This window comes from Pocillopora damicornis, chromosome 1, assembly GCF_964200805.1.
Source record: "Pocillopora damicornis chromosome 1, jaPocDami1.2, whole genome shotgun sequence".
In the NCBI taxonomy this organism is placed as follows: domain Eukaryota; kingdom Metazoa; phylum Cnidaria; class Anthozoa; order Scleractinia; family Pocilloporidae; genus Pocillopora; species Pocillopora damicornis.
Genome location: NC_142670.1, coordinates 24,072,229 through 24,084,751, shown reverse-complemented (window position 1 = coordinate 24,084,751; position 12,523 = coordinate 24,072,229). Strand labels below are relative to the sequence as shown.

Sequence of the window (12,523 nt, the reverse complement as noted above, 5' to 3'; positions counted from 1 at the left end):
AGTTTGGTAGGCCCAGTCTTCAACTCCATCTCCGAAATCAGTAATATGGCTTCCTCTGCACGTGTCGTTTGTTGGCAAAACCGTGAGGAATGGCTCTATGTTTACAGAACTTTATACAATTTCGACGATCCAGAGGGTCAGAAAAGAGGAATAGATCGCGTGGCTGCCTGGAAAAGCCGCAGTATGGGTAAACTTCCCCTTGCTATCGAATGCACAGTAAATCTCATTTCAGCTCATTTGATATCCACACGCAACACTCATGATCAAGGCCGGTTGACTCTTGCGATGGCGATAGTACGCTTCGTAAATGGAATGGTTGATTTGGATCAGAAAGGAAAGTTTGCCCGCTCAGTGCAAACAATTGCAGAGGAAATAGGTTTACCTAAATGGCTGGTTGATATACGGCACGAGTCTGCACATCAAAATTTGCCTTCCTTAGAAACTCTCCGTTGTGGCGTACGAGCAAGCTTGTCATGGTTGCAGTATGAATACTGGGAAGCACAGCTTAAAATTCACGATGGGAACATAAAAAGATTAATAGAGCTACTCGAAAAGTACAGGGAACTAACCTTAAGACCTAGTGTCAAGAGTAAAAAGAAGGCGAAGAGCAAGACTGATAACAAACTAACACAACTGTCAAAATCCGTAGCTGACACGGTATCTAGGAGCAATCTTTGGTAAGAAGCGTAATTTGAAAAGAAGAGATGGCTGAAAGGCCAGATTTTGTTTGTCTTCTTTTTAACTTTATGTTATGTTGTTAATCACCAGCAGAGTGGGTTTTGTGAGAAATGATTTACTCCCCACCCAACAAAGTAGAAGTTCCCCATCAATGGCAGGGCCCCTTTCTGAACATCAATCTGATCTTCTTTTGTTTTTGCAAATGTTCTGAAAACAGATCTGGTCAGCAACCCAAAAAATTCCATTTTCCACTTAAAATAATCAAACTAACCTAAACTGGGTATATTTCTTGCCTTCTTCAGGATATACCATAATTCCTTGAACAAACCCATACCTTCTAATGAGCACCTTTGCCTGAATAAATACCTACCCCCCCTAGGCTATAATGGCAAACAGGTGCCCCTCTTGAATAGGCAACCTACCCTCTTCCCTCACTTTCTTATATGGTAGGAATACAAGAAAAATGTGTTTCTATTGCCACTTCATGTACAACTTTTTAAGCCTACAGTGCAGTCTGTACAGAAGAATAATTTGTTTCCATTCCAGTTATCACTATCTCCATGTGCTTGCAGAGTTTCTTTATGTGCCTCATTTCTTCTTTTCATTTTGCCTCTATTGCAGGGCTAATTTAATGATAATTCCATTTCTGTTGCTCCTGTGGCTGATTTTTGTTCTTTTTATTGTTCTCATCAAGTTCTTCTCTATAAACAAAGCTGTAATATGTGTTTCACCTATCAGTCATTCAAATTGCCAAAGTATGTACAACAAAACTGTAGTGCCACCTGGATTATTCTTGAGACAGGGATAAAGTAACTTGCCAACTTTCATTTTTCGTTCCAAGAGAAAATTCCCTCCTTGACAGCTATGTTAACCTTATACTTGCATTCTCTGATACTTGCATCTTTATGGAAAGTAAATCATTTCAGGTTTAACAATTTTTTTTTCCAGGTCTCTTTTGCCAAGTCTTCTGTTCCAGAAGGGCATGTTAGTCCCTTCTTGTGAGCACATAAGTTTATCAAGTATCAATCAATCAACTAAAGATGGCCTCTTTGCAGATTTAAAGACCTCGGAAGTCATAGGAGAGATATTTAAGATTTGGAAACCATTGATAGAAGCACTTGATAAATTGTCTCCAGAATTTTTAATGTCTACAATACATTATCTCCTTGTGGGAGACCAGTCTGCCATCACAGATAAAGAGAAAGACCTATCTCTTTATTATGCTGAATGGGTGAAACATTTCCTACTGTTGATGTCAAAAGAAAAGTGTTGTGAGATTCCCTTGATGAACATTCTAAAAATTGCCCTGGAAAATCCAACACAGTCTTATTTGACAATTATTTCCAAAATATTGGAAAAAATGCACTTGATTGATTCTAGCTTGAAACATAAAGTACTGCATCTTGTTGAAGTTTTTCTTGAGCAACCCCTTTCAGAATGTTGTTGTGTTAATGATATGGAAGAATTTCAAGAATCAAATCTGGAAGAGTGGATGGCAAAGAGAAGCAAAATCTGCACTAAAACTGCACTTCAACAAGATGAGGGAGCTCCTCAATGGCAACAAGGCAGTCAGCACGATTCAACTTTGTGGCACTTCATTCCGTTTGGAGAAGTTCTTGGAGCTGATTTTGAGTTAGAGTTATCAGTGTGACTTTGATAGTTTCATTCATGACACTTTTCGTAAAGGATTTGCTGTAAGGAGGGGCATGGCAAGTTTGATGAATTTTTGTTCTTAAGACTTATTTTCGATTCTAAACTTGATAAAAAAAAAAACCAAACTGTCTCTAATGAATGACAAAAATGATGTAAACTTGGAAGTGACTGAAGAAGAATGTTTACAATTTAATATTATTTTGTCCTGGTCTCCTTGTAATCACATGCATGTCAGAATTTCTCCTGCTCATTAATTCTTTTGTCCATATTTATTGATTTCACTTTTTAAAATTCATTCATTACCTTTCGAGATTGTCATGTGTGCACACTTGTCCTTTTCTCTTTCAACCTTCCTTGAAACAGCTGTATATTGGAAGAATTTGACATTTAATGCCTTCATATCTAGAGGCATTCCTGTAGAAATCAAAACCATTAAGAACTTGAGAAAGATGTTTTTGTCTTCTCATGAGCATGGGACAAAGAAAAAAAATCCTGAGTCCCCATGAGGAATTGAACCTCAGACCTTTGGACTTCTGAAGTTAACTGTACATAATCAGCACTAAGTTCAGGGCTTATTTTCAATCAACACCAGAATGTTCTATTCACAATAATATCAATCATGCCTCACTTGAACCCCAAGTCCAAATTCCAGGTCTCCAAAATCTTCTCGGAAGCCCTTGAGATGGCTCATACTGGGGGCCACAGTAGCTACAATAGTGCACCTAGAAAGAAGAAGAAGAGTCCCAGAGGAGTCCCTCCCCTTCTAGGCAGTCATACTAAAAATGCTGACTGTAAACCCCATGGACTTTGCAGAGCACACTTTGTTTGCTGGTCAATTTTGACTGTAACAGCTTGGGAGACACTGATAAATTCATTTCCGACCCATCATGCAATTGACATCGATAGGTATTCAATTTCACCAGAATTATGCCCTTTTTTTTTAGCCTGAGGAAAAAATTCTGTTTTCTTGCTTGTAAAATTTTAAGTCTTGGTGGACATTAAATGCAAGTCAAAAAGCTTCTCTGTGAACTGGTTTTAGACTGGATGATAAACAGTAAGAAACAACAAATGAGTGCCTTTTTTATTTCTGCTTCCACTTCCTGCCCTCAGATAGATCCTGCTTCCCTCCTCTCCCACCCCCAGTTCTCCCAGTCTCCCACCCCCTTCCACCCAAGAGTACTACACAATTTTCCGATTATCACCCGACTCAGAAACTCGTCACTAGTGCTCCTCGGGCGTTCTTCAAGCCGGTGTTCTGGATTGCGTTGAAAGCTTGGTTACTAAGGTGTTGGTGGCTAAATGTGGTTATTATTAGGAACTATTCGACCTTTCTTCTGAAACTGGAAGTTCCATGAACAGTGAAGAAGGCAGACTGTACGTGGATATGAGACCACTTGGTTCAAATTTCCTTATTTTCTAACAATGGGGTTACCTGAAATATAACCTCGTGTTATGAGATACCTACAGAAGGCCAAGAGGGAGAAATTGGAGGGAGAGGGTTTGATGAACACTGCATCAGATCCTTTAGTTGAAGAAAGAATTTCCACTAGATAACAAGGAGCAGTTTCTTGTGTATTCTTGAGTTACTGTTTTCCTTCAAAAGAAATGTATTCGTTGTCTAGTGTGATTACCGATGTTGAGTTTACGCCAGCTATGGTCGGTTTGAAAGGAAAAATTCCCAAAGAGGAGTGTCTGCTAGATGAAGCCCAGCCTGCGCAAAGTTTGAAAAAAGACACCGAGGTTTCACCCATGGAAATCATTGACGGGCAACCCACGTCTGCTGTAGAAAGCCAATCAGCTGAGGCGAATTCTGCCATCAATATTGAAACAGAAATTACTCGTGAGAATGATTTTATTGTGTTTACATTGTCACTTGGTGCAACACCAGATCAGTTGTCTGCTGTAGATGATTCATTGAATAAAGTTTGTTCTTCTAGTGCCAACAGTGAGAATAGAGCTGTGTCTGAGAAAGATTTTGATGAAGTGACATGGTCATCAACGGATGATATAAAATTTCAACAAGGTTTGGTGGAGAATGAGTCTTGTCTTGGTGAATGGAAAAATTCTGATTCTATAGACAAGTCGTCAGGGGATGTGCTGGTGAAGGAGGAAGAGAAAATACCATCTGAGGTAATGGCTTCTGTCGCAGAAGATTTTTCACTTGATGTACAAGGTCCTTGTATTAGTTATTCACCCAGAGAATATTCCAATGATTTGAGATTGTCCTTGTCATCTTCATTGACGAAAGAAGTGTCTAACAGTGATGATGTGTTGGCCTTTGCTGCAAGTGGAAAACAGTATTTTCCTGATATTTATCAAGTAACTGACAATATTGATATACAAGTTTTGAGAAGAATAGTGTCCACGCTAAATGAGACATCAATAGAAAGACACTGTAGTCTTCTGGGAGCTGACAAGAAAACTGGAGATACACCAGCCACTAATTCTAAATTGTTAATGGTAGGAAGCAGTAATGAGGATATTGAGAAAGATATATCAAATAGATTGTCGGCTAACAAAGAAGATGAAACAAATCAGGAGTCTACGTCAAATGCTGAAGATCCTGATTTGAGCCAGACTGAAGACTGTGGCTGTTTGGAAGAAACAGCTAGCATTTCTAAGTCACCATTACTAGACAAGGAAGTTACAGAAACTCTATGTGAAGATACTATAAGTGTCTTGATGACTGCGCAGAAAGATGCCATTCTTGAAAGGAAGGAGGAGACACCATCTTGCTGCAGAAATCTTGATCAACCCAATAACACCCAAATCACTGAAGTCAAGGATGACTCTTATGAAACTCCCCTTCACTTGTGTAAGTATGGCTGTACTTTGCATTACTATCTGCAGGTTCTGGCAATCACTGCGGCAAATAATTTGATATTAAAATTACTTCTTAAATATTGTGTAGAACTGACAAGTAACAGAAATTGGGGAATCTGCAAAGGCATAAAATAAATATATACTACATTCATGGTGTGGTAATGTACAGGAAATACTACATTTTGTTGTCAGCAAGTAAATATTTATACAGGGTCAGACATCATAGACAAATCATCTTCTATTCAGGTATTTAATCAAACAAATCAAACTGCATCTGTTATGTTCCTGCCTCAGCTAGTTCACCTCAAACTTCTCATTCTTATCTGTGCTCTGCATCCATTGTTTTGGGAAACACCTGGCTGTGAAAGTTACACTGAGGTGTGCATTGACAAAGCTTAGGGAATTGAATTCCAATTGGATATTTTCATTCTCCTTTGCAACTTAAAAAGTTTTCTCTTGGTCTGTGTAACTAGAAAGGTGTACACAGTTGAACTGAGCACCAATGAGATGTTGTTATTTAGATTTCTATTTGCCAAGTCTTTTAATTTATGATTGAGTGTTCTTACATGTATATTTCTGTATATTTACTTGACATACATTGAAAATAAGTATTCTTTTTGATTTGTGTAAGTACAAGTTAGTGCAGGCATTTGTGATGAAAGGTGGATAACTAATTGGTTGAATAATTTTGAGCAACATGAAATGAAGTTGTGTTATTCTCTGTTTTCTAATTAATGACTTTTTTATAGAAGGACTTTGTGGAAAAATCTTTCTTATCGTGTTGCTAGTTTGACACTTAAGTGGCGATCTCTGTAAGAGCGGTCTAGGGCATTTTGCATGGGAAAAACGTTTTCCCTCAAACTTTGTGCAATAAACTATCTTTGGTAGCAAGTAAATATAACCACATTAGTTTCTGGAAATACGTTAAATTAAAATTTTTAGTGCTCTCAAAAGTCAAAGCTGCTTTAGGCCCTTTTTTGACCTCTTGCGACATCGAAAATTTCCAAAGTTGAATAGCCTGGTCCTCATATCACACCGTATGCAGCAAAAAATCTTTTGTATTTTTAAACTGTGTAATATGTCAGGTGAATAGAAGGCATTTCAATTTTGATATTCGTTTATTCAGGGGTTCGTCATAATTTATTTAAAAACACTCGTTAGGCAGCTTTCTGAAATTGGTCTAAAGTACTCTTTCTTTCTTGGTTGATATTTCTTAAGTCCAGACCAGACCATTGAAAACTCCGCTTGATTTCTTCTAATAAGATATTTGGCTGCAGAAAAATATAAAAACATCTTGCGATTTAGCAATTTTGCTAGCGTGACAGCCGATTATGCAAATTAGTTCATTGAGCAAACTCCTACCGTTTTATAGATGTAGCTCAATAAATCTTAGATTTTAAGCATTTTAAGTTGAAAAGATAGTAGGACAGAGCTTTTAGACTACACCGATTGCTACTCTAAACATTTCAAAAGACCAGAATTTTACAAATTTTACTATCTCGTGACGAAAGACGTCAACAACAATGCATCGAATATCATAATTTGATTAGCGCTCGCTTAACATTTTAATGACAAACTCTTTTTTAAAAATTTGGCTTCTGCTATTTCATGCATATTTGAGTTCTGACAGGTTATGCTATTTAAACCTGTATGTATATTTCAGAACCAAACTACAGGATTCTATTCAGTGTAACCGGCGATAACAGCACACACTAAAATACACCGTGACCAGTGACTCTGTCATGTAATTCAATTGTGTAATTATCCTGAATTGCTTCTCCTTTTTAAATGAAGCAGCGATGACATTATTTTTGGATCAGAATTCTAGTCGGCAGGAATAAGAGAAATTTTGTCTGCACACCTGTCTTTAAGACAGTTCTATTCTGAACTTTAACATAGATCCAATTCAAGTCTTCAATGCATGCATTGATAGCCTCGCCGATGCTGCACAAAAGACCAGGATTACACATTTGGAATCCCAAGTAGATTGTTGGGAAAAATGCTCCTTTCCTAAAAAGTCTGAGTTTGTTCAAAAAGCTGGGGAAGCGTGCCAGCTGGTGTGCGATGTCATGGCTCTAAGAGATGGTAAAGCGTTATTCCAAGCGGTCGTAGACCATGAAGAGAAGTGCAAGACAGCTATTGATGTTGACCTTCAAACCCTTATGGTCGCCTATCAGAATGCTCCCACAAATTCACTTAGGACTCAAATACTGAGTATTTATACCGATAGATTATCAGCCAACGAGCTTAAACGTATGCATCAGCCATTTGAAAACCTCTCCGATAGACAAATAAAGAAGGCAAGAGCACAGGCGAAGAGTGAGGTGCCTGTTGAAAAAATCCCGCGTCACAGAATCCGACCTTGACCTCCATATGAACTTGCTAGTTCATCATGTAAGTCCTGTGTCTACGAACATGACTGAAAGTCTTTATGACAAAGTGAAGAGGGAGTGGGTTCATGACTTTCAGTCATTGTCATTAGAGGGTGAAAGTTCGACTGAACTGGTTGCAGTGGCCACAGAACCCTTGACAAGTGCTTCACAGCTTCCCATGGGGTGGGCTCTTCATAAGAGAGGTGCAAGTGTACGGCTTCCGAAAAACGTCAGGCAGTACTTGACACTAAAATTTAATATTGGACGAGACACTGACAGAAGACTAGACCTAGAGCAAGTAGCAAAGGACATGCGAGAATGTTCGATGGAACAGAGCGGTTATCCAACCTACAGATTCAGGGTTTCTTCTCGAGATTGTGCCTTAAACGGCGATCTAAAATATAACAAGAATCGAATGATACCACAGACGCAGACGACGAAGACGACGACTTGATAGAGGCATTCGCGTCTACTATAAACGAAGGGTGTTTGAGAGAGGCCAGGAACACAGTAATGGATGAGATAAGACTGAAACATCCAATCATATTTGATGTCTATGATGTGTGCTCGTTGGCAAGAGAATGAAGGTTGCCTAGCCCCAAAGTCAAGATACTAAGAGACATCTGCAAACATTTTGAGCTCGCATTAAAAATGCGAGATACAAAGGCAGCACTTCTTGCAAAAATGGAGGAAATGATTTCGGAGTGGAGTTGTTATGCAGTCTAATTATGACGTCCGCCCGTTATGCGAATGCGATATCCTTTTTCACAACAACTCTCTAAAGTTATGAACAGCGACTGCTATGCTGACAGGTGTAACGATAAAATATAATTTGTTCCTTTCAGCCAGAAATCCGAGCAATCGCTCCTTTATTTAGACGTGAGAGGTATTCAGGACAATTATACGATAGAATTACGTGACAGAGTCACTGGTCACGGTGTATTTCAGTGTGTGCTGTTATCGCCGGTTACACTAAATAGAATCCTGTAGTTTGGTTCAGAAATGTTCATACAGGTTTGAATAGCGTAAGCTGTCAGAACTCAAATATGTATGAAATAGCAGAAGCCAATTTTTTAAAAAAGAGTTTGCTATTAAAATGTTAAGCGAGCGCTAATCAAATTATGATATTCGATGCATTGTTGTTGACGTCTTTCCTCACGAGATAGTAAAATTTGTCAGCTGACTTTAGCAGTATGCAAGACCAATTTTTATATGTAAACACAGGATTTGTCTTGTTTCCTTGCAACTTTGCACAGGAATTCCATGGTGCATTATTCACTGGTTCAATTCCTGACCACAACTTTCTTATTATCTTTGCCCCAAACCTTGAATTAAGGGAATTGAATTTTTGGAGGGCAGTTTTGTTTACCTGTTTGGTAGTAATTGCCAGGTCTAAAGGTTAATTACATCTTTGCCCTTTTCCTTCTACAAATTTGTAAAATCATGCATGATCTTCAAAACATGGTTTTTGTTTTTCAGGTCTGCATACATTTTTGTGTGAGTCCTTGTGTCGTTTCAGACATCATGAACTGATTCAGCTGTTGTGTGCCACACCCGACCATCGAAGTATTAACTCAGCGACAGTGGAAAGCAAATCATTGTTAAATTTCAGAAACTATGTGAATGATAATTTGTGCGATATCCATCGTGATATCCCAGAGCCATCATCAAAACTGCGTTTTCCAATCGTTCACCTTGCCTGTCTTCTTGGTAAATACAAGGCATTAGAAGAACTGTCCAAAATTGGTTTTGATCCTGTGAGCCAGACGTCAAAAACCAAAGAGACACCTTTACATATGGTCATGCGGTTAATACGTCATTTTAAAGGAACGACGCATAATCTCTTTCTGTCTGATGTTGTTGTAAACATCTTGAAGACTTTGAGTCGCACAACTTCTGTAAAGGTTTTGTTGTCAATCAAAGATTGCAGAGGAAATACAGTTTTTCATTCTTTAGCGGAATCGATGGGTCAGAGGAAGCTGCCCTTATCGGCAGCAATGTTTCTTGTATACATGTTCAGAGTCTTTGTCCATTTTCTTCTGAAAGATCTAAGTTCTTCAGAGGTTCGGTCGGCATTGTGGAGTTCTTTAAAGGAGAGAAACGATATTGGGCAATCTGTTGAGTTATTATTAATGAGAAGTCTGCATGGCGCGCCTCTGTTGAAGTTCCTCCAACATCATCTATGTGGTACAAGGGAGAGCTCAAGGGGTAAGTCAAATATAGAAGGGCGTGGCCGAGTGGGTACGCTTGTCCCAAGTTCGAGTCCCGCTCGGTTGCCTTTGAATCTAAGTTACCATATATAGCATATGGGAGTGATTCAAAAGTAGTACAAGAGGGTTGGGTTGTATGGTGAATTTAGTCTCAGCTCAGTTATCCGAGACAGGTGAACCGAAGTGTTGCTTACTAAGTGATAATACGGGATGGGAACATGGTAGACCTAAGGTCGTTGTCTTACCGTTATTTGTTTTATTCTCAGTAAATAGCGCACTGAAGCATGAAGAAGTTTGTGTGAAACCTGAGTCAGATGAAACCTCGCTTGGAGCTCTAAAAGAAAATCAAGGGCTACTCACATCTTCAGACAGCATCACGACCGCTGATCCTTCAACCGACTCGCACGCACACTTACTAAGCGGGACAAGACATGCAAGTATTGTGGATTTTATTCTTTCTACTCAGTGTGCAATCAGCAACTCAGAAAAAAGAACCATTTTGGCACAATTCCGTGCGGAGTACGACAAAAGACTCAAGTCTATGGAGAAAAGGGTTTTGGACGTGAAACAGCTTCTACCACAGACGCCACGACAACTTAAATTAAAACGAAATAATTTGATGAAAGAAGCTCTTAAGGTCAAATCGAGAATTAGTTGGAATACAGGGGCAATGCGGAAAGCTATAGATAAAAGGAATAAACAGCGACGAGAGTATAACAAGATTAATGAAACAATCAGTTTGGTCCATGAACTGAAGAAAGTTATCTATGGGTAAATTATTTGTCCGCACTTATCTTGTTTAAGTGTGAAAACTGAGAATATATGTCCAAGATTCGTCACATCGGAACTCAGAGCTCGAACATTCCATCCCTGCTGAAAGATTTAAAAGTTGTCAAGCTTATAATATCGTGGAAGAGTAGATCTTCCACTTAAAGTCGTGTGAAATATGAAATTTCGTTCTTTTGTACAAAGATGTAGATAATTTTTAGCATGGTACGTTGCGTTTTTTCTTTTTTTGTAGACCACGTGTAAAGAAATTTATTAGTGTAATTTGTTAACGTAAAGTGCAAAATTATACTGAACGGAATGCCACAGAAGATGTGTTGTTAAAATTACCTCGATAGATCTGGGCGGTTCTTAGATGGTCCTTTGTCAGGGCAAAACCTTCGCTCTGACGAAGAGCTAACGCTCGAAACGTCAGCTTAGAAAGTCTTTAAAAGGACAATTTACATTATCATTCAGCTGAAAAAACCAAATTACCTTGTTATACTTCCCCACCGACGCAACACCACAGTTTCTTTAGAAACTTACGGTCCTCCCTTTTGACAAATAATTTTAGTTCATTGTTATAATCTAATTTGCGCTTCTCTCCCAGTGTCCAACGTATTATCTTTATTTTATACAAACTTAACAATTTTAATCGTTGGTATGTCTTTATGAGTTGTTCTTTAACAGAACAGGATCGATCAACTCGTCTAAAATGAAAACAAAATCGATTCGACATTGCATGTATTTCCATCTGTACTTGTGACAGATTTTTTTTAACATACCCTAACATTCTGAGGGTCTCAATGAGGTGATGGCTTTTATGGCTTACGTTTAAAAATTTGGCCACTTTAGGTAAACAGTTAATTTCTTTCCGTCACGGTTAAGGGAAAATATTTTACGGTCAACTTTTTCACGTGTAAATGTTAAAATTTGTCAATTTTTTACGCCTGACGGCCATTTTTTTGAAACGCCATTGAGATCCTCCATTTTACGTCTACATCTACAACTATGAAGTTGGTAAAAGCTGTGCAGACATCACACCAACTATTGTTATACAAAGATATAAAGAATATACAATACTCGCATGAAATCAATGAAGAAATTCGGATAGTAATTTTATAACTGTTTTATTTAAAATAGAAGGATATGAAATAAATTTGCCTAGTGATGGTTAACTAAATAGAGGAGTAACTTAGAGTTAAGGATAGTATGGTCTCCCGCCACAATTACGTTGTTTGAATTCAATCTATCACCCACTTCGAATAGAGATGAGTCAAATTCTTGAAGACTATGCATATCATTCATGTTGAGACGATAGAAGGAGGCAAGGAATAATGATTTTGATTCATTATTTTGAATCTGAGTCCAGATAATCTCGCAATCGATACTTAGGTCGTCTCGATGAGTAACATCCTTTTTCACAGCTTGGAAAACACCTCCATGGTTGTCAGTCAGCTGATCTTTCCGAAAGATGATATAGTAATCTGGAAAAATTTCGTTGTTCTTGATACCCGGACGTAGCCAGGATTAATTACCGAGGGTTATATCTGGCTTGTATTCCTCGACATTTTGGTTACCTTTAAGAGGTTTGGTACAAACACCTCAAGGATGCTTATAATGAGTACCTGAATTCCTTTCAGTTTTGCCACCAAGCAATAGTAACATTAGAAGAAGTCGCCGGAAAGTATCCTTTGAAGACGGAGCAAAGATGGCGGAACTAACGAGGTCGGAAAGAACGATTTACGGCCGCCTCAAGTCCTCCCCGAATGGTCTGTTTGGAGATCAGAGTTATATTTAAGCCAAAGTCGATGTACTTTTCCTGAAATCCATGCGAACTTGATAGTATTGAAAGCAAATGTATCCCGAATAGGAGCAAAATCGCCACCTGAGCAAGAAGACGTGTCACACCTAACTGTCTACTGACAGACTAAACTCTGCCTCAGATCGTGTTAACTTAATTGATCTATCTGGTATGCCTTGAAACATTCGATTGACTCTTACCGTTGCAATTTCCGCAAC

The 12,523-nt window shown here is 38.5% G+C and overlaps 2 protein-coding genes across 2 annotated transcripts; both read left to right on the top strand.

Moving 5' to 3' along the window:
* The first annotated feature begins 13 nt into the window (after positions 1 to 13).
* LOC113675081 (uncharacterized) lies at positions 14 to 2,524 on the top strand. Its single transcript, XM_027191617.2, has 2 exons — positions 14 to 677; positions 1,627 to 2,524. Exons 1-2 carry the CDS (start codon positions 46 to 48, stop codon positions 2,327 to 2,329), a joined length of 1,335 nt encoding a protein of 444 aa, XP_027047418.2. The 5' UTR covers positions 14 to 45; the 3' UTR covers positions 2,330 to 2,524.
* Positions 2,525 to 3,588: 1,064 nt separating this feature from the next.
* On the top strand, positions 3,589 to 10,833 carry LOC113678721 (uncharacterized). The gene is made up of 3 exons (XM_027195624.2): positions 3,589 to 5,146; positions 9,006 to 9,734; positions 10,003 to 10,833. Exons 1-3 carry the CDS (start codon positions 3,937 to 3,939, stop codon positions 10,509 to 10,511), a joined length of 2,448 nt encoding a protein of 815 aa, XP_027051425.2. The 5' UTR covers positions 3,589 to 3,936; the 3' UTR covers positions 10,512 to 10,833.
* The last annotated feature ends 1,690 nt before the right edge of the window (positions 10,834 to 12,523 follow it).